General features: G+C 53.0%; 2 protein-coding genes across 2 annotated transcripts in view; one reads left to right on the top strand and one right to left on the bottom strand.

Annotated features, from left to right (window-relative positions):
- The window catches only part of LOC105820251 (signal transducer and activator of transcription 5A), an 18904-nt gene extending 10520 nt beyond the window's left edge, over positions 1-8384 (bottom strand). Inside the window, exons 1-5 of the mRNA XM_012656705.1 lie at positions 8144-8384; positions 7189-7326; positions 6693-6849; positions 5508-5597; positions 2779-2953 (exon numbers count right to left, since the gene is read on the bottom strand). Of these exons, the coding sequence (XP_012512159.1) occupies positions 2779-2953; positions 5508-5597; positions 6693-6849; positions 7189-7316 (550 nt within the window). The 5' untranslated portion in view covers positions 7317-7326; positions 8144-8384. The remainder of the gene's footprint in view (positions 1-2778; positions 2954-5507; positions 5598-6692; positions 6850-7188; positions 7327-8143) is intronic.
- A 9187-nt stretch (positions 8385-17571) lies between these two features.
- Positions 17572-19602, top strand: part of LOC105820211 (signal transducer and activator of transcription 5A-like) — a 65911-nt gene continuing 63880 nt past the window's right edge. The window contains exon 1 of the mRNA XM_012656647.1: positions 17572-17642. Coding sequence (XP_012512101.1) covers positions 17572-17642 — 71 coding nt within the window. The remainder of the gene's footprint in view (positions 17643-19602) is intronic.

Below are 19602 nucleotides of genomic sequence, written 5' to 3' on the forward strand. Positions count from 1 at the left end.
CATGACGTTACAGACCCAAACCAGAATCCAACCGAATCCCACGCACAAAAAACAGAAAACCAAGTACACGATCAGAAATACTGTCAACAGTCAAAGGACTTGGGTAGAAATAATGAAATCTCCTATTCCCACCCAGAGAAGGGGCTGCCCTTTTCCTGAGGTCAGTCTGGGGTGAATTCAGATGGGAGGAAGACATGCTAGAATCATCCTGCCAATATTTACTGAATACCTACGATGTTTAAGGCATTGTGCTCATCACGGGGTACAGAAAGCACTGACAGGGCAGGGTTAAGAAAAGACCTTAAATAGTTAAATAAAAATGGAACTTGAAAACAAATTTAAGTGATTGAAGAAAGGCAAAAAAGGAAGAACAAAAATCAAAAACGAACACAACGGAAAATAAATATTAAAAAGGCAGGCCTCAATATAATCATATTAGTTAATACATTAAATGTTAATGGACTAAACATCTGAGTTAAAAGCAGTGACTGTCAGAATAAATACAAAGCAAGACTCAAATATATGCTAACTACATTTTAAAATTTTTAAAGAAGCATGAAGATATATCACACAAAATGGAAAATAAGAAGGCTGAGGTAGTTATATTAATATCTAATAAAGTAGATTTCAAGACAAAGAGTATTATATAGATTAGGATAGACATTTTGTATGATTATGATGTCAATTGATAAGACAGTCAAAATAATTATAAATGTGGATACATCTAATAGCGAAGCTTCAAAATACGTAAAGAAAATATTTACAGAATTGGAGCAGTAGACAGTTTCACAATAATAATAGAAGATTTTGATACCTCTCTTCTAGCAACAGACAAAGCAATTAGGAAAAAAAAATCAACAAAGACACAGATTTGTGGTTTTCAAAGTATAGACCAGAGATCCCTGGAGGGTTCCTAAGACCCTTATAGGAGTCCCACGAAATCAAAACTATTTTCATAAGACCTTATTTGCGGCCGGGTGTGGTGGCTCACGCCTGTAATACTAGCATTCTGGGAGGCCAAGGCAGGTGGATCAGTCAAGGTCAGGAGTTCGAGGCCAGCCTGAGCAAGAGCAAGACCCCGTCTCTACTAAAAATAGAAAGAAATTATCTGGACAACTAAAAATATATATATACAAAAAATTAGCTGGGCATGGTGGCGCATGCCTGTAGTCCCAGCTACTCGGGAGGCTGAGGCAGAAGGATCGCTTAAGCCCAGGAGTTTGAGGTTGCTGTCAGCTAGGCTGAAGCCATGGCACTCTAGCCCGGGCAACAGAGTGAGACTCTGTCTCAAAAAAAAAAAAAAAAAAAAAACCTTATTTGCCTCTTTCACTCTTACTATCATATAAGTATCCAACGGAGTTTTCCAGAGACTATAAGATGTGTAATACTACAACACTTTGAAAGCAAGATCCAGCTATCTCTTATTAAGCCTAACATTAAAGAGATTTGCAAATATGTAAAGCAAGGCCACTCTATTCACTAAGTTCTGTTTTGGAAAGTAGCCTAAAATAGATGAATAGATGTTGTGTTTGTTTGTTTTTTGTAAAACTTTACCTTTTATGTTCACATTATTGAATTTATTATTGATTTTTTGAATGAAATAACTACAGAACATACATTCTCTCCAAGCGCATGTTTTCACCAAGATAGAGCATGTGCTGGGCCACAAAACAAGTCTCAAGAAATTTATAAGAACTGAGACCATACAATGTATGTTCTCTGATCACAGAATTCAATAACAATATTAAAACCAATAACAATATGCCATCTAGAAAAAAACAGAAATTAAACACATTTTTAAATAACATATGGGTAAAAGAATTGATCACAAGAGAAATTAAAAAATACTTCAAAGTGAATGATCACATACAGCATTTCCAAATTTATGCGATGTAGCTAAAGCAGTGCTTAGAGGGAAATTTATAGCTTTGAATATAGATATTAGAAAAGAAGAAAGGTCTAAAATCAATGATCTAAGATTCTACCTTGAGAAACCAGATGAAAAAGGGCAAAGGAAAAGGCAATTTGACACTTCTTATTGTCACTAGGATGGGGTGATATATCTCTGGGGTCAGCCTGGAGGGGGAAGGAGATAGGCCATGTCTTGAGATCCTCAAATTATACCTGGGGTTAATTCCTTCTGAGGGAATTTTTTCTATCCTCACACCCTTATCAACCTTACAACTATTGGCAAACTACAGACCTAGGATATAGAATTTTCCACTATCACCTTGTCCCCCAAGTCTATCCTATCTGTGAGGCTCAAGAAGGTGCACTCCTGGAGTTCCACCTCTCCCCAGCCTGGTTCAACCACGAGACTCCCAGCCCAAATTAGGGAGTCCAACCCCTTGAGTTAGGAAACACTTTGCCCATATTTATTCATTTGTTCACATATTCACTAAATACCCACAATTAAGCAGAGAATATTGGTTAGTATAGTACAGGGATTTTATGACATATCTCTAGCTGAGATCCAGTTCTGCAATTTGCAGGCAACCTAGGCCAAGTTATTTGTTCTCTTTGAACCTCAGTGTTACCATCTGCAAAGTGGGGATAACATAAACTATCCACTTCATATGCTTGTTGTGAGGGTTGCATTAAATAATGAATGCAAAGGGCTTAGCCTAGAGTCTGGCCCATGGCAGGGGCTCAATCTCCAGGAGCCATTCCTTCCACCTGGCTTTGGGCAAGATGTTGAGGAGATGGCTAGTGCCCCAGCCCCACAGGAGCTCAAGGAATGTTCCTCACTCCTACACAGCAGCCGCCGCCCCACCTCACCCTGGATCCTCAGGCTCTCCTGGTACTGGATGATGAAGTACTCCTGTGTCTGCTGCAGCTTCTTCAGCTCATTCTCTGTGTCCTGCGTGACCAGTCGCAGCTCCTCAAACGTCTGGTTGATCTGAAGGTGTTTCTGGGACATGGCGTCAACCAGGATCCCAGCAGGGGAGCTGCACTGGAGACAGACAGAGCTGCAGTCACGAGGGGCAGCGAGGATGCGAGAAAACCTCAGGCTTTGGGGAGCGCTGATACTACAGACCCCAAACTCCAAATCTAGGGTGAGAAGGGAGGGTTCTCTGAGTCAGAAGGATAGTCACTGGCCAGAATTGGGGTGGAAAGGGAAAAGAGGGAGCAAAAACAAGTGATCTTGCAGATAATGGCACCTTCAGGGTACAAACTTCCATTTCAGATCTGGGCTCCACTAGAGTATTCCAAACAGGGTCCATTTAATTTCCCACAGAACAACTAGTGCTTGACACGTCCCAGGTGTCCCATGGGTTTCCCTACTAAAGATGACGACCCCTCATCCCACATCCATTCACTGACCCAGGGCCACGACCGTGGTAGGTTCTGGGGAAGTGGAGGGGACAGGGCTGCATGAACATATGTCATCTGCATCCTCACCCAAGACCTCCTTATAACTTAGGAAGTGGGAAGAGGCAGAACCTCTCACAGGTGCCTTGTAGACCCAAAAATGAAGTGACAGGGGAGGTATCAACAAGACCTCCTTGGATCTAGCCGTTCCTTCAACACCTGGCTGAGAGGGGACTTTCCAATGAACTGTTCACAGAATAAAAGGCAAACTCCTTCCGACAGCATCTGCGGGCCTGGCTGGTGGCCCCTGCCTGCTTCCACCTCCGGCTTCCCTGCTGCCCAAGCTCACCAGCTATGTGTGCTTTCTGTTTCTATTCCTTGAACACACAGGCATGTTCCTGCCTCGGGGCCTTTGCACTTGTTGTTCCAACAGTCTGGAACATTCTGGCACCAAATCCTCCCAAGGCAAGCACTTGAACTGGTACCTTTTCAGAGGGGCTTTCTCTGATGGGCCAATTCACAGTAGTACTGCTCTTATCTGAAAGTGTCTTGTTCTCCTACTTGTTTACTTGTTTCTGGTCTGTCTCCCTGCACGAGGATGTGAGGCCCTCAAGTGCTCAGACCTTGTCTGTCCCAGGCAGCACAGAATCCCCAAGGTCTAGCACATCAGGGTGTTCAAGAACAGCTTTCTGGCTGGGAGAAGGAATGGTTCCCCAGGCCAAGACAACACCGGCACCATGAACATGTATTTCTCAATCAGGGCTGAATCTGCTTGTACGTTTGCAGGGAGCTCTGTGACCGCAGGAAGTCAGGGACACAGGCGTTCTGCTGGAAGACTCTTTGTGACCTGGCTTCTGCCCCCCTATCTATTTTTATCTATTGCAACTCTGCAGTTGGCTCCTTCACCCTGGTTACTCTTACTACTTGCAAGTCTTCAAATGTGATAAGATGGCTCATGCCTTCCCACCCTCACTATGCTGTTGTCATTATCATTATTTTGTAAGAGACAGGGTCTCACTATGTTGCCGCGGCTGGACTTGTACTCCTGGGCTCAAGGGATCCTTCTGCCTCAGCCTCCCAAGTAGCTGGGATTACAGGTATGTGCCACTGCGCCCGGCCTGTTGTCACTTTTGACTAGAAAACTCATCCCTTCTCCTTCCCTCCCTCTTTCCCCACTGTAGTTCGGATGTCCCGGTCCTCAGGACAGTCCTCTGCCCGCAGGCCCCAGTCTGAGTTAAGTACTTTCCCGCATATGCCACCTTAGCACTCAGCTCACCTCTAGAGAATCTATCATCGCCAGAATTCCTTCTGGGCAGGGACCAGGCCTGTATCTGTTTCTCTAGTCCTAATCCATTATCAGACACACAGTAGGACCTCAACAAAGATTTACTGAGCGAACTGTAAAGTTCCTGAAATCAGTGTCCACAACAATAAAAATAAATAAATAATAAAAAAATAATAAATGGTGCTCTAGGCACTATTCTAAGATTTTTAACTGTTACACCACTGTATGAAATTCAGTTTGCTTTATTGCAGATGATACATCACTTGTTCCAATGTCCACGCAGATGTTCAACGCCTTCATGATTTCAGAACTTGAGAGATGAGTCCTGTTCCCCCTCCCTGGGCCTCACCTGTCTGAGTCCGCCTCCCTCAGTTCCTAGGCTGTTTCTGCTTGCGGATACTACCAGAGTACATTTCTTAGTTTGGCCTCAGCCCCATTGATTGAATGTCAAATCTTTTCCTCTGGTGACCAGTAATGCCATCTCTGACACAGATGGAGTTTCCAGGAGTGTGTCTGTATGTGTGTGCATGTGTGCGCGTATGCGTGTGTTTAGGGTCTGCTTTTCTATTCGGTTGGTCGGTTTGTCTATCCTTGGCCCACATAGTATCTCATTTAATCCTCATAGTAACCCTATAAGGTAGGTACTATTACTAGCCCCTTTTCGCAATAGAAGAAATAGAGATTCAGAGAGCTTAAGTAACTTGCTCAAGTCACACAGCTAGTAAGTGGGACTGGACCCAGGGGGTCACTCCACACCAGCATGTAATGCTGCCTCTGACACTTGCTCCTGGCCTCTATTTCTTTGGTGCTCTCCTCATGACAGTGTTTTATGCAAACACAGTTGTATCTGGACAGAAAGGCATATGGAAAAACCTCCCAACTCCTCTCCCCACACCCACAGGACACTCACATTGTTGGCTTCTCGGACCAGCCTCTGTTCATTGTACAGAATGTGCCGGATGCAACGGACCAGCTCCATGGGGCAGCGGTCATACGTGTTCTGAAAGAGCCCAAGAGCAGATCCCAGTGGCCACCCTCTGCCCCGGCCATGCCTGTCCCCATGTCACGCCCACCCCTTCTTCTCCCTCAGCCTCTGCCTCAGCTTTCCCCAGGGAGCCTCAGAGGAAGGCTGAGGGACACCTCTATCTCTTCTTTCCTCGACTTTCCCTCCCAGATCTTCATATTTGGTTTGCAGTGAATCAGAAACCCACAGTTTACAAAGCACTTCCAATCTATCATCTCCTCTGACTCTCACGGCATGGAAACCCCATGACATACGCAGAAACTATAATCCCTGCTTCACAGATGAGAAAACTGGCGCTCAGAGAGGTTATGTATTTGTCCAGAGACAACCAAGTAAGTCAGCTAGATGACTTTAGACTCAGGGCATCTGAGGCCAAGGTCAACATAGTTTCTACTATATCCCTGACCCTGGGCTCCTATTTGGCTTCGCCTCAGGCTTATCCTGTTTCCTCCCTCTTCTGGGATGGACTTTATTTCCCTAGCACTCTGATGTTTGTGTCTAAGAAGGGCTCTCTACGAAACACAAGTGAGTTCCAATAAATGCTTGACTCTGATTACCACCCACACCCCTTTCCTGCTTCCACAAAACTCCCTCTCTTCCTCCACGCTCCCCTCCCCCATGTAAAGGAGAAGCTACATCCTATTTCTAAACCCTTAATTCAAGCCCTTGTGTCCAGCTCTTAGCTCTGCTCCCCTCCTGCCTTTAAAAGAGCCCAAGAGGGAGGTCTGGTTGCCCCTTCCCTCATTTCTAGAATCTGCCAGTCTTCCTTTCTCCAACAAAGGAACCCTGACTCAGTCTACCTCCATCCCTTCTGCCTCATCTGTCCATAATGCCAGTTCGCCCATCCACCTTCTGCTGGGAACAACCACCGCCCACCCTTGCTTGGTAATATGCTAAAGGACAGGTCTGATTTAGAAAGAGGGGGCGGGGGAAATTGAAGAAAAGTTGCCAATAAGCTCATGGTCATATGGTGAGTCAGTGGCCAGGCCAGGAAAAAACCCAGGGGTTCTGATGCTGGAAGGAGAAGAGCAGACGCTGCCTCCCAGCAGGTGGCCCCGAGTCCACACCCACCTGGAGCTGCGTGGCGTAGTGCCCCAGCTTGATCTTCAGTAGAAACCCATCTTCCCCCACCTGGTGCTCCGCCTTCTTCTGCAGCTCTTGCACCAGGCCCTCCAGGAGCTGGGTGGCCTGGGCTTGGTCCTGGGGATTGTCCAGGTCAATGGCATCCCTTGGGGCAGGGCAGGAGAGGGAAATCTGCTGTGGCACCTCCTTGGTTAAAAAGGTCAGGCAGCAAGAGTGAAGTGGAAATCCCAGGCTCGTGACTAAGGGCAGTCCAGGGCCCATAAGACTTGTTCCTGGCAACTCCACAGGCTTCAAAGTCTAGAAACATTCTCTCTGTCCTCCCAGGCTCCCATTTCCCTCTTCCCCTTTCCCAGGGACACCGCCCCTTGGGCACAGAAGACAGATAGGACCAGAGTCACACCAAACCATAATGAGTAGAACTAGAGGCCAAGGGGCCCGGACAGTAGGGACCTGCAGAGGAGGGCGCAGGGCAGGGGGCGTATACCATGGCTGGCTCTCAATCCACTGTGCCAAGTAGTGCCGGACCTCGATGGGGAAGTGCTGCCCGTACAGCACCTGCATCTGGCGCAGCGCATCTCCCTGAAGCTGCTGGGCCTGAATCCAGCCCGCCATGGCCGTTCACCTAGGGCGAGCAGAGGGCTGAAGAGGCACCTCCTGGGCAGAGGCCCTGCCATGTCCACCCATCCCTGGAGCACGGTCAGGCCAGGCTCCTCCCCTCCCGCAGACACGCTTTCCTGTGCGGGAACGAGGATGGGGAGGAAGGGAAGGGCACCCATCTCCTCCAACAAGGAACCCGCTGAAGCTGGGGCGGAGGGGGGGCTCTGGAGAGGCAGGTGCCCTCCCTGTCTTCCTCTCTCCTCGCCCCACGGGGCTTCCCGGGGAGAGGGGGCGGGGAGGCTAGAAAATGAAAGAGAAACTTGACAGTGGAGGCCCACAGGCCCTCTGGAGAGGGCTGCAAGAATCCCACCACCCTGCCTAGGATACCGAGTCAGTTTCTGGGAAGGGGAGATCTTCCAGCCCAAAGTTAGGGCAACGCAGCGAAGGCGCCCACTTGCCGGCTTGGCCCTCTCAGGCACGTGGCTGGGGCTGTTGAAGACAGGGTTGGGGGGGTCGACGCCACCCCTTCCAGCTGCGCCCCCCAGCTGTGCTCCAGCGTCTCCCCGGTCCAGCACGACAGCGCCCTCTCTCCACTGCGCACAGGGACGGCGACCACTCTTGGCCGCCTCCCTTCATCCCCGTCCCTCTTCCCGCGTCCCTCGTCCTTCGCCCGTGCTGCGCCGAAACTCCCTCCTCGGCCCCGGGGGACTGATCCCTGCCCTGCGCCCGGCCGTCGGGCTCCGGGGTGCAGGGGTGTCAGGGCGCTGGGGCGCGGCGCAGGGGTGGGAGTCGAGTGTCCCCTCTCCACGCGCCGCCCGGGGACGCACCGCGCCGCCACCCACCTGGTGGGGCCGAGCGGTCCGGCAGCCGGGCCGGCTCTGCGCGCCGCGGCTCTCGCTCCCGGCCCGGGCTCCTGGCGGCGGCGGCGGCGGCTGTTACTACAGGAAGGAGCAGAGAGCAGCGATTTCCTCCTCAAAGGTCAGCTGCCTCCGATAGACCATACACAGCGCGCGAAGCGCTCGCCAACACCCCTCCCAGCCTCAGTCGCTCCCTCCCCGCCTCCGCCCTCGGTCGCTGGCTCCCGGGCAAGTGCGCAGCAGCGGCGGCCGCGCCGGGCGGGCCGCGAGGCAGGGCGGCGCCGGGCGAAGGGGCTGCCCCGACGGCGGGGTCCCCCGGGAGTCCCAGCCTGCGCTCGCCTGCGGCTCCGCGGAAGCGTCCCAGGACGGAGGAGGGCAAGAGGCCGGGGGAGGGGGTGGTGTGTGGAGTGGGAGGGCCGGGAAATCCCAAACCAGGGCCTCAGTTTTCCCATGTGTTAGGAGGGCGGAGGGAAGGGTGCACTCCTTGCAGAAGCCTTCCAGCTCTAGCGTGTGTCATCTTTCGAGTCTCCAGATTTAGAAAGTAAATGCGTGTGTGTGTTTATGTGGGTTGGGGGCCACAGCTTTTGTGACCTGGGAGGCAAAGCCCTAGGGAGTGGAAGGGCTGGGGATCTCAGAGAAGCCAAGCTCACCTCGCACACCCACCTCCCTCCTTCCATTCCTCCCACCACCTAAAATCACCTGTCAGGAGGAACAGGAAAGAACCTTGGCAGTCATATGTCAACCTCTCTGCCCCCTCCACAATTTTGCAGGTAAGGAATGGAAGTCCAGGGAGAGGAAAGGGCTTGCCCAGGGCCACAAATTGGGCACTCAGCCTAGCCAACAGACTATGGCCCATAAACTGTCCAGCTCCTCCATGTGCCCCCGCGCAGTGGCATCTGAGGCTGATCCTACCTTCAGAAAAGTCCAGGGAGGGGCTGTCTTGAATCCTCCCAGCCTCACTATGGCCTATAGGCCTTGCCACAGCAGTGAACATCCTCCCTGGAGCCTTGCCTGGGTCACAGTCCCCTCCCCAAGAGCCCCCACCACCACCACAAGGCCCAAGAAGTTGAGTAAGGCCAGGCTGGCAGCCTCCCATTCCCTTTGCCCAGCGTCCCTCTCCTCTGGGCCTTCCCCCCTGCCTGGCAGCTGGTATTGGCAGCACCAGAGGACGGGCCAGCCCTGCTGCCCACTCAGCCCAGCGGGGCCAAGATGGCATGTCCTGGGGGGAATCATTCTCATCTGCCTCCCTCCCTTCCCCCACAATTCCTGCTTGGATCTGCCCTTTTCTCTCCATTCCCCCACACCTTCAGAGAATAAATGAAGTTTAAAGCTGCAGTAGCTGGAATGCCTGGGTTCTCCCCACCTTCCATGTGTGGTCACAGTGTCTTAGTTGGCAGGATCACGAGGGAAGGAATTGAAAACTGTAAGGGGGTGTGTGTAGCATTTAGGGAAGCCTTGCTTCCCAGCTGCTCCGCAGGGGCTGAGAAGAGGAAGCAGAGTCCCTGCCCCGCTTCCCCTGTTTTGTGAAATGGATTGGGCAGGGGAGGGTCAGACACAGAGCTAGGGGCTCACCTGGAATAAGAGTCAAGTGTCAGAGCTGGAAGTGACCATGAAGGTGATTTTACAAATGGGAAGACAAAGGCCAGGGAGGGGAAGTGACTTGGCCAGTGTCACACAGTCTGTCAGTGGCAGATCCAAACTCATTGCCACATGATGGGTGGGCCACACTTGGCACGTGTGCCCTCCAACCTTCGGACAGATGTGGAAATCAGTTGATGGGAGCAAATTCCTTGCATTTCCAAGTCCTGTTAGCCAGGTCTGGAGGGCAGAGGACCACCTTGGCCACGCACTCCCATCTGGGCATCTGGGAGTTGGGGTGGTATAGGACATCCACTTAAGAGTGGGGGCCCTGCCTGCCCCCTTCCAGGCAGCCGCCTCTCCAGACTCCTCCCCCAGGGCCTGCAGGGGCCTGCTGCTCCAGTGGGCAGCCCCACCCACCAACATCTGGCTGGGTTGGGTTTGGCTTGGCTAGGGTGTGGGTAGTTTTGGGTCCTACAAATCTAGCATTGAGGTGCCGGTGAACAGAACCGGAAGGGTTGGCCTTATAGGGTGTGTGTCAGTGTCTTCAGAGCCTTCCTGTGCCCCCAACCCTCACCTTGTGTCCAGCGCTGCTCCCTGGGCCAACTGCTGGATCTCCCACATTCGGTCTCTGTGCGTACAGCCCTGAATCCCCATGTCTTTCATGGCACGTCCCCTCCTCTTGCTTTGTTTTTTTTGTTTTTTTTTTTGAGACAGAGTCCCACTGTGTTGCCTAGGCTAGAGTGCCATGGCGTCATCCTAGCTCACAGCAACCTCAAACTCCTGGGCTCAAGCAATCCTTCTGCCTCAGCCTCCCAAGCAGCTGGGACTACAGGCATGCGCCACCATGCCCGGCTAATTTTTTCTATGTATTTTTGGTTGTCCAGTTAATTTCTTTCTATTTTTAGTAGAGACGTGGGTCTCGCTCTTGCTCAGGCTGGTTTCGAACTCCTGAGCTCAAACAATCCGCCCGCCTCGGCCTCCCAGAGAGCTAGGATTACAGGCGTGAGCCACTGCGCCCTCTTGCTTTGATTCTTTCTCTCTGGGTCTCTGTCTGGTTCTCTGTTTGATTCTGCCTAGGTTTCTCTCCATTTCTTTGTGCTTATTCTCCCTTTGAGACTGCAGTGGGGAAGGGGAGGAGTTGTGAAGCTTTCCCAGGATGGGCAAAGGGCACCCTTGGAGGAGGGATGGGTGTCAGAGTTGGGTTGGGAGCAGAGGTGACTGTGGTCATGGCTCCGGATAACACTACTACCCGGAAATGTCAAATTTGGGGTTTCTTTGCTTTCAGTCCCCTGTTTTGGTCTCTGCTATTTTCCACCACAAAGCACCCTGGTGGTTTTTGGGGACCAGGCTACAGAGGAGAAAACAGGCCCAGGGATGGAGTACAAGAAGATCAGAAACTGCCTAGGGTCTGGCTGAGCTGGGGTCCCAGGCCGGCCTCCTTGCCCCTACTCCCCTTCACCCCCAATTCTAAGTCATAGTATTAAGTGGGGAGTGAAGAAGGATTAAAAAAAAACTTACAGGAACATATTCCCCAAAAGATGATTGACCATATTTTATTGGGAATAATGCTAATCCACAGCCTAGTCTGCAGGTAACACGCTATATACATATCCTGAACTGAATCAGGGCATATTTGTATACAAACATGGTTGCACTCCTCTACTCAACTGGTCCTTTCAACAACCTTGAAGGCAATCAGGACCAGAATCAGCCCCTTGGGTTAGTGCAGGAAAGAGACCTGGCTAAAGCTGTTTGGCCAGTAAGGGCACAGCTGGCACCAGGATCCAAGTTGCTCTGGTCTTGGGCAGGGACTTAGTACAACCTTTCTAAACTTCCCCAACCCCAGCACACCCCTGCAGAGGTCTCCTTTGGTTGGGCTAGCCACAGTTGTTCCATGGTGTGGAACATGGCTCCTCCACCCCCATGCCAGCCTATGCCCCTGCTCTACTGAATGAGGCAGTGTGACCTGTATGAAGGTGCGTTTGAGTTTATGGACAAAGAGAAGAATTATCCCAAATCCCTTTTCTGCCCTGCCCTTGGAGACCAGGTCTGCAGATGCCCCTACCCTGGGAAGAACAGGTAGAGGTCACCTTGACCTGACCTTCCCTGGGGGGTGGAGGGAGGTGGTACAGAGATGCCTTTGTTTCTCCTGCTCCAAGTCCCTTCTTCAAGGAGAGTTCCTGTTGTGTGGGAGCCAGAGGGAGGTGAGGTGGGGGTGAAGGGCCTTCCCAAGAAAGCTGGAGGCTTTCCAGGAAGTATCTCTTCGCCTGTGGCAGAGAGGGGAGAGCTGAAGCCCTAGGGCCCTTAAACATCCTGCTTCACCCCACCTGCCTTTGCTTGGGTGTTTACCTCCATCCAGCCCCCACCCCCAAGGCTCCTAGTAGTGGGGCCACAGGCCCGTGCTCAGAGTACACACTACCTCTGAGACCAGACCCTAGCACCTCCCCATAGAAACGCTGCCCCCATTCTTGTCCGTGAAGACAGAGCAGGACCTAGGGAGGGGGTGTGTGTGCACATGGAGAGGAATTCTGTGTAAATTTGGGGGAGGGGAAGGAGCTGCTAGATCAGGGTGAAGCCTGTCCCCACCTCTGTCCCCTGTCCTCTACCACTCTTCAGGGAAGTCAATTTACAGTGAAGTCACCAAGAGAACACAAGGCCATCCTGCCTGAGGCATAGTGACTGTCCTCCGTTTCTGGGAATAGCGTGAGGGGAGGGGTGTGGGACTGGACAGGGTGGGTGGGAGGGGGAATCCTGCCTCCTCTGCCCACCTGCCTTGGGGGAGAGGCTTGCAGGTGGGGTTCTCTCTGGACAAAGAGAGGAGGGTGCGGGGTCTGTGCTGGGGGCACACTGCCTGGCCAGCCAGGTGGGCAGCAGGAGCCCACCCTTTGCAGCCCCTCTCATAGCAAGGCAGGCCCAGGAGCCGGGGGTGGAGGGGGGAGCAGAGGGTGGACAAGCAGAGCCAGCCAGCGCGTGGGACTGGCCGCTGTCCTGAGCAGCCCTGGGCCGGGGCTGTCATCCTCATCCATGATGACTGTCAGTCCCCTCTTCCTGCTAAGCTAGTTTCTCCTTCTTCCAGCCAACAAGAAATCTTTTGTGCCTTGGCCAGCCCCCTACCGACCTCAAGCCCTCTGGGGGTGTGTGGGAGAGGGCTGCCCATCTCTCCCCCGCCCCGCGCCGTCCCCCGGCACTCTGCCACTTTCCTTTGAACTGGAGGGGGTTCTTTCCTCACATCTCTGTTTTTCATCATTCCCTGGTTTCTTAAGTCTCAGACCCACCCACATCTTCCATGCTCTAAGCCTCAAAAACGGGCCCCCCCAGCCCCAGGAGCAAGTGGAGGATATGAGTCAAAATGAAGACTGGGCCAGGGCTCATGCCCTCCTTTCTGCCAGCGGCCTGGTCTCCGTTTGCTGCGGAGAGTGGCCCCCAGCACTGGCCTTCCCTTCACCCGGTCCCACGCACCTCCCCCTCACGCTGGCCTCTCGACTCCCAGCCTTTACTCCTCCATCCCACCTACCTGAAAGGTCATCCCTCCCTCGGCCACCTGGCGAAATCCTCCTGTCTTTCATAGGGCCAATGTGGCCTAGAGGAAAACACAAGGGCTTTGGAGTCATTAGGTGCAAACCCTAGCTGTGCTGTGTGATCTTGGATGAATGAATCTGCCTCTCTGAACTGAGCATCATCATTTGTAAAAGGTGGACACTGCCAGGATTACTGTTAAGACTTAGTGCCTGGCACATAGCAGGTGCTCAGGGACATTGGCCAGCAGAGCCAGGTGTTTTCTCTTCTGCCCTCAGTCCCATCTGTATTGCAGGCCCCTCCTTATGGAGTTAACTGTTAATAGTTGCCTAAAGGACAGTGTCCTACTGCTTGTTTGTAATAGAAATTTCATAAATATTTTTGGATTAATGAAGGTCCCTAAAACCCTCCAGGGCTTCCCAGAGCTCTGACAGTTCAGGGCAGACTCCTTTTCACTGACCACAACCCATGGCACCCAGAAGGCTCTCTGCGCTGCTGCCCTGGCCTCGCCTGATCCTACTGACCTGCTTCTCCGCCCAGACAGCCTCATCTTTGCCTGGAGCCCAGCTGACTTTTTTTTTTTTTTTTGAGACAGAGTCTCACTGTGTTGCCTGGGCTAGAGTGTCGTGGCGTCAGCCTAGCTCACAGCAACCTCACACTCCTGGGCTCGAGCGATCCTTCTGCCTCAGCCTCCCGAGTAGCTGGGACTACAGGCATGTGCCACCATGCCCGGCTAATTTTTTCTATATATTTTTAGTTGTCTGATTAATTTCTTTCTATTTTTAGTAGAGATGGGGTCTCGCTCTTGCTCAGGCTGGTTTCGAACTCCTGAGCTCAAACAATCTGCCCGCCTCGGCCTCCCAGAGTGCTAGGATTACAGGCGTGAGCCACCGCACCCGGCCCCGAGCTGACCTTTGAGTTCTTAACCTGCCTGGGAAGCCAGCAAGACACTGGCTGGAGTGGCACTCTGTTCTCACCAGCCCTGTCCTCCCTGGATGATGCTACATCGCCCCAGGACTCTGGGTGGAGAGGACATGGTGACCCTGTCCCAGGAGGTGGGGTTGTGGGGGGATCCTCAGGCTTTTTAGAGACCAACCATTTAGCTCTTGCTGGAAGGGAGCCCAGACAGGTGAGGCACACGGGAGCAAGACTGGGGGCGGAGCATGTGAGGATCTGCAGGTGGGGAGTCCTGCAAGGACCTGCACATCCTTCGCTCACATTCCCACCCCACCTCCCCCCTCGACGTTCCTCCTGGCCCAGCAAACTGGCTGGGATTGGGCTGAGGGAAAGAAAGAGAGAAAATGCTCCTTTATCTAGTGCCTTCCATAAGCCGGACACAGTGCTTAGTTGCTTTCACAAACTCTCTCTACTTTTCCCTTTTAAAAAAATGTCCATTTTAGTAATGCTTTCATAGGTGGTACATGCACATGGTACCAAACACAAAAGATCCAATTTAATAGGTGGTACATGCACATGGTGCAAAAGATTCAAAAGGCTACACGGTGAAAAGTTAGTCTCTCCCTCTTCCTGTCTGCCAGGTCTCTTCGGGAGGGTCAACGTCAGTTCCTAGGGCCTGGTGTGCACTCCCAGAGTCTATGCATTTATAAACATATGTTATACTTTACCTCCTAACTCTAACACATGAGGGGAAACTGAGGCCCTGAGAGATATTAAGTACTTTGACCAAGGTCACACAGCTAGTAAGTTGGCAGAGCTGGAGTTTGGAACCAGATCTAACTGTAAAATTTGGCTCTTCTCACCACCCATGCCCTGGCAGAAGCAAGCTTGGTATGACAGAGCCCCTCCCAAACCACCAGCTGTGACAAAACTCCATTCTGAGGTCCTGGAGATCTGAGGTCTCTGTTGAGTGTCCCATGCCTCCTCCCCTTGTCTCCAGGGGCCTGTACTGACTTATCCCCATATGGAAGACTCATCCTCACATGTGCCCTCCCTTGGCTAACATGTGGCCGGTGCTTCCCTGGGGCCAGCCCGATTCCTGAGATCCCGAGAGGTCTGCAGAGGGAAGCCACATTAGTGTGGATCTCTGGTCTCTGGCTAGAAGGAATCATGGTTGTGGTTTCAATTATGTTCCCAGAAAATGGCCTCATGATCTCCCTGTGGTGGGGCAGGATGAGGGAGGGTGTGACAGGGGGGAGCTGCCCTCTGTTGGAGCCACATGTTCATCCATGAGAGAGAGGGGAGGAGGCTGTAGCCAGCAGGGGTGTGTAGGGACAAGGGCTGTGGACTGGACTTCTAGGCTCATCCTTCAAGCCTGTTTCTCTCCTGGGTCAGGCCAGGGTGGAATAAGAGATGAGACCCTCCTGCGGACATCTCTGCATCCCCAGGTATCTCCCGGGATCTTTCTCTCTGGGATCTCTGAGGGGTCTTTCAGGATCCTAGCTTCCTGTCCAGTTTCTTCCTCTCTAGGACTCCTTCAGTGTCGCGTATCAGTCTGGTTTCCCCTCAACTTAGGGGATTATGTCCCTGAGGCCCAGAAGAAGAGAGTCTCACTTTATCTGAATTGTCAAGCAGAAAGAGGTAGGTGTTGGACCTTCCTCCCTGTCCTGGGATGACAACATTCTGTCTTGCTGAGATAGTCATCCAGAACATTCTGTCCTCTATGTCTGTGCACACAGCCAGCCAGGTCTAGATTGGTGCCTAGTGATCAGTCAGGGACACGCTATGAGATGCAGGAACAAAGAGGCACATGCGCCCCACCCATCAGGACACTTAACCTAGCAGCCCTGGTAGTTGGATTGAGTCCTAGAACTTGGCCAGTCTTAGGAAGAGGTTACTAAAAATAACAATGATGATAGTTAACAGCTATACAGTGCTTTGTAGCATTTGAGGCACTTTACTTGTATTAACTCAATTCTCATGATATAATGAGGTAGGTACTATTACTATCACCACAGTACAAATGAGAAGATAGAGGCAGAAAACTTGTTCGAGGTCACAGGGCTCAAGGTATCAAGAGAGTCTGGTTTTAGACCCTGTACTCTTAATAACTACATAGTCCTTATAGTTTCCTTTCCATTCCTAGAGCATAGGATTTGTTCCATAAATATTATTGGGTGTCTGCTCTGGGCAGGGCATGGGTGGGGGGATTTAAAGGTGAGTGGGGATATTGTGCCTGCCCTCGGGGGTTCATGCTGCTTGGAGCAAGTGTCGTGGAAGGGCAGGCAGCGAGAAGGCAGGACATTCTGGGCAGAGGGAACAGCATGTGTCAGGAATGAAAGCTTACAATAAAGAGAAATGCGGTACACAAACGTCCAAACATCTTGGGCAGTGACTGTCCAAGGGGTTGCCAGAGAGCTCGGGGCTGGTGCATCTGTCCAGCTTCCTGCTTACTGCTCCCACCTCCAAGCTGCCTGCACCTACTCTGTGCAAAGCACTGTGCCAGATGTTGGCCCAGAGTGTGGGACAGGAGCAGTAGCCTGGTGGGGGAGAAGGGCTTTGTGATCGGCTACAGACACAAAGACCTTTGTGGCTGGTGTTATTCTGGAGGTGAAGGGAAGGCTACTGGGAAAAGCTGCCAAAGGAGGCCTATGGGAGAACTTGGCAGCTCTTGGTTGGACATGAAAATTTTCAGCTGGACAACCTGTAAGAGACTATAGGGAAGGGGCGCTCTGTGTGTGTGTGTGGGGCTGGGAAGGAAGGGGTCCTTCTCCCGCTTTTGCCCCCTGCAGCGGGCTTTCTGGAGCTTTGATATGTCTTGCTTTGGTGCTGGCCCTTGGAGGGTTGCCAGGGAAACTGTGGGCCAGCTCTGGAGATGTAGCTGGAGGGGAGAAGAGTGGGTGACTCAGGCTGCCTTCTCACACACCGCAACCCTCTCCCCATGACACAGGAAGGATCTCAGAGACTCCCTTCTCCTGGATCCTCCGAGGTGACCCTGGACAGAGCAGTCTCTCCTGCAGCCCTGACTAGTGGGAGCTAGCAAGGTTTCCCCAGGGAGGGAAATGGCCCTAGACGCCCCGTTCCCCCATAAATTCACCCTGGAGCAGTGGACGAATCCAGTTGGGCGCGGGCGGTTGTGAACTCCTGCTGTGTCCATGCAGGCTTTCCGCCTGCCCGCCGTCCGTCCGTCTGTCCGGGTAGTAAGCGGTAGGAGCCCTGGCCGAGACGCCCTCCCGGGTGCAAACACGGGATAATTATTGATCTGGGGTGCTGTGGACTTCTGACCTCGGCCTGGGAGGGAGAGGACCCGGAACGCGGGCCTCGGTCCCGGGGGAGGGAGGTGGGCGGGCCGCGGAGGAGGGCCAATCATCAAGGCCCGCGCCCGCCGGTGGTGGTCGCCCCTACCCAAACACAGCAGCATGCGCCGGCGGCCCGGGGGGCCCGGCCGGGGAGGCGAGCGGGAAAGCCAGCCCACCTCCGCGGAAAGAAGGTGCGTGCCGCGCCGGCCCCGCCGAGCGCGCCGAGAGGGTTCCTGGTCCCTCCAGGGCTGCCGCGCAGGGGGCGCGAGGGACCACGGAGCTCGCGAGCGCGCGCGGGGCGGAACCAGGAAGCGGCGCGCGCCGGCGTGGGGCGCGCTCGGGGCTGCGGGCGGCGCGCGTCCCCGGGCCTCCGCGCGCTAGCGGCGCGCGCGCCCCCGTGGGCCCCGGCGGGAGGAGAGTCGGCGGCCGGAGCCGTCACCCCGGGCGGGGACCGAGCGCAGCCTACTACGCGCGGGGGCCCGGCCGAGGGAGGGAGCGAGCGGGAGGGCGAGCCAGAGAGCGGGGCCGGAGCAGCCGCTGGCGCCCGAGGGGCTGAGCGAGGTAGGAGCCGCGGGGCGAGCCCTGGGCCCGGGGCCGGGGCAGCGAGGCCGGGGAGCCAGCCCGGGCGGGGCCCCGCTCTCCAGCCGCCGAGACGCCCGGCAGGGCCGCGCCGCCGCCATCGCTCCCCGGGCGGCGAGGCGGCCGCAGTGGCTGCGCGCTGGGTGAGGGGTCCGCCGGGGGAGAGGGGAGTCGGGGCGGGCTGCAGACGAGGCGGGGGACCGTGTTGGGGCGCGCGAGGGGGATCGGGCGGACGCTGCGGCGGGTGGAGGGTGTGCAGTATAAAGGCTGCGTGCCCGTGTGTCTGGGTGGGTGTGTGAGGACCCCCATGCCGAGCCCCTAAGAGCGAAGGGGGCTGCTGTCCGCCACCTCACACCTTCATGTTGCCGTTCCGAATAGCCCCTGTCGTCTCACTGCTTTTTTTTCTTTTTTAAAAAAGAGGTGCCTGTTACTCCCGGGGATGAGATGAGCCTGGGGGTGCCCGGTGCTGTGGGGGGTATTAGCAAAGCTTCAAGAAACAGTGCCTTATAAGGAGTCAAGACAACAAATACGAACATTTTGATAAGGCTCCGGGGGGCGGGACCCCACATCAGGACCCGCCAGGCCTGGGCTTGTACGTGTGGCAGTGGGATGCGGTGGTGGTGGTGTTTTTTTAAGCCAGGGGTAAAGAGTAAAAAACTGCTCCTGGTGTCGAGGGTAGATATGGAGAGTCGAAGGGGAGTCGTATCACAGAGCTGGTCTGAGGCTAAAGGATCTGGCAAAGATGGTCAGGGTGACCAAAGAGGACAGGACTTGCATGGAGCAAGAGGCGTTTGCAAACACTTGTAGCCAGCAGTGATGGAAAAGGCACAGGAGCAAACAAGTGTCAGCTTTTAGGAAGGTGGAATTAATCAAAACCACAAGAATTTTAAAGGCTAAAAGAGATAACGGATTTTCTCTTTACCAAAGAGCTATGCCCACTTCTTTTTCTTCTTGTTTCCTGTGATCCCGTCATATCTTGCATTAAATAAATAGTGCCAAAAGTGGGTCATAGAATGTTAGAGTTGGAAGGACCCGAGCGATTATGCTACATTCTTTTATTGTACAGATGAGGAAACTGAGGCCTAGATAGGTTGGACTAAGTGCCCCGCTCAGTTCGCACAGTTGTCTGGTTAGCGGTTCCGGGGCTGAAACTTTTCGGAGGTCAGCGCTCTTCCCACAGCACAGTGAAGTATATAGATCTTTGTCTAATTACGATTCCATAACTTTTCTCTGGAATGTCCTCAGGGAATGCCCCTTGAAAGGGCTAGTGTGTCACCAAATATTACACTGGGCTTATATCATTTTTTCAGTGTTCAAGTGGTGTTTATTGTCTGCTTGTATCTTAGGTTTCCAAACGGATTGGGTAGCCGCCTGGGCCACAATAAGCTTTCAACTGTTGAGTCTACATTATTTTAAATAATTTTGTTATCGTTCAATTAAGATAATAGAACTTCGTCTTTTCCCTCAACATTCTATCATTGTTCATTCGTTTGTATTGTTTCATATTCATTGCCTTTAGTTCCTAGAAGCGGATATATTTTATTTAGTGTGGCTTTTATGTTTTTCTAATTT

This window comes from Propithecus coquereli, unplaced genomic scaffold, assembly GCF_000956105.1.
Source record: "Propithecus coquereli isolate 6110/MARCELLA unplaced genomic scaffold, Pcoq_1.0 Scaffold515, whole genome shotgun sequence".
Taxonomy (NCBI): domain Eukaryota; kingdom Metazoa; phylum Chordata; class Mammalia; order Primates; family Indriidae; genus Propithecus; species Propithecus coquereli.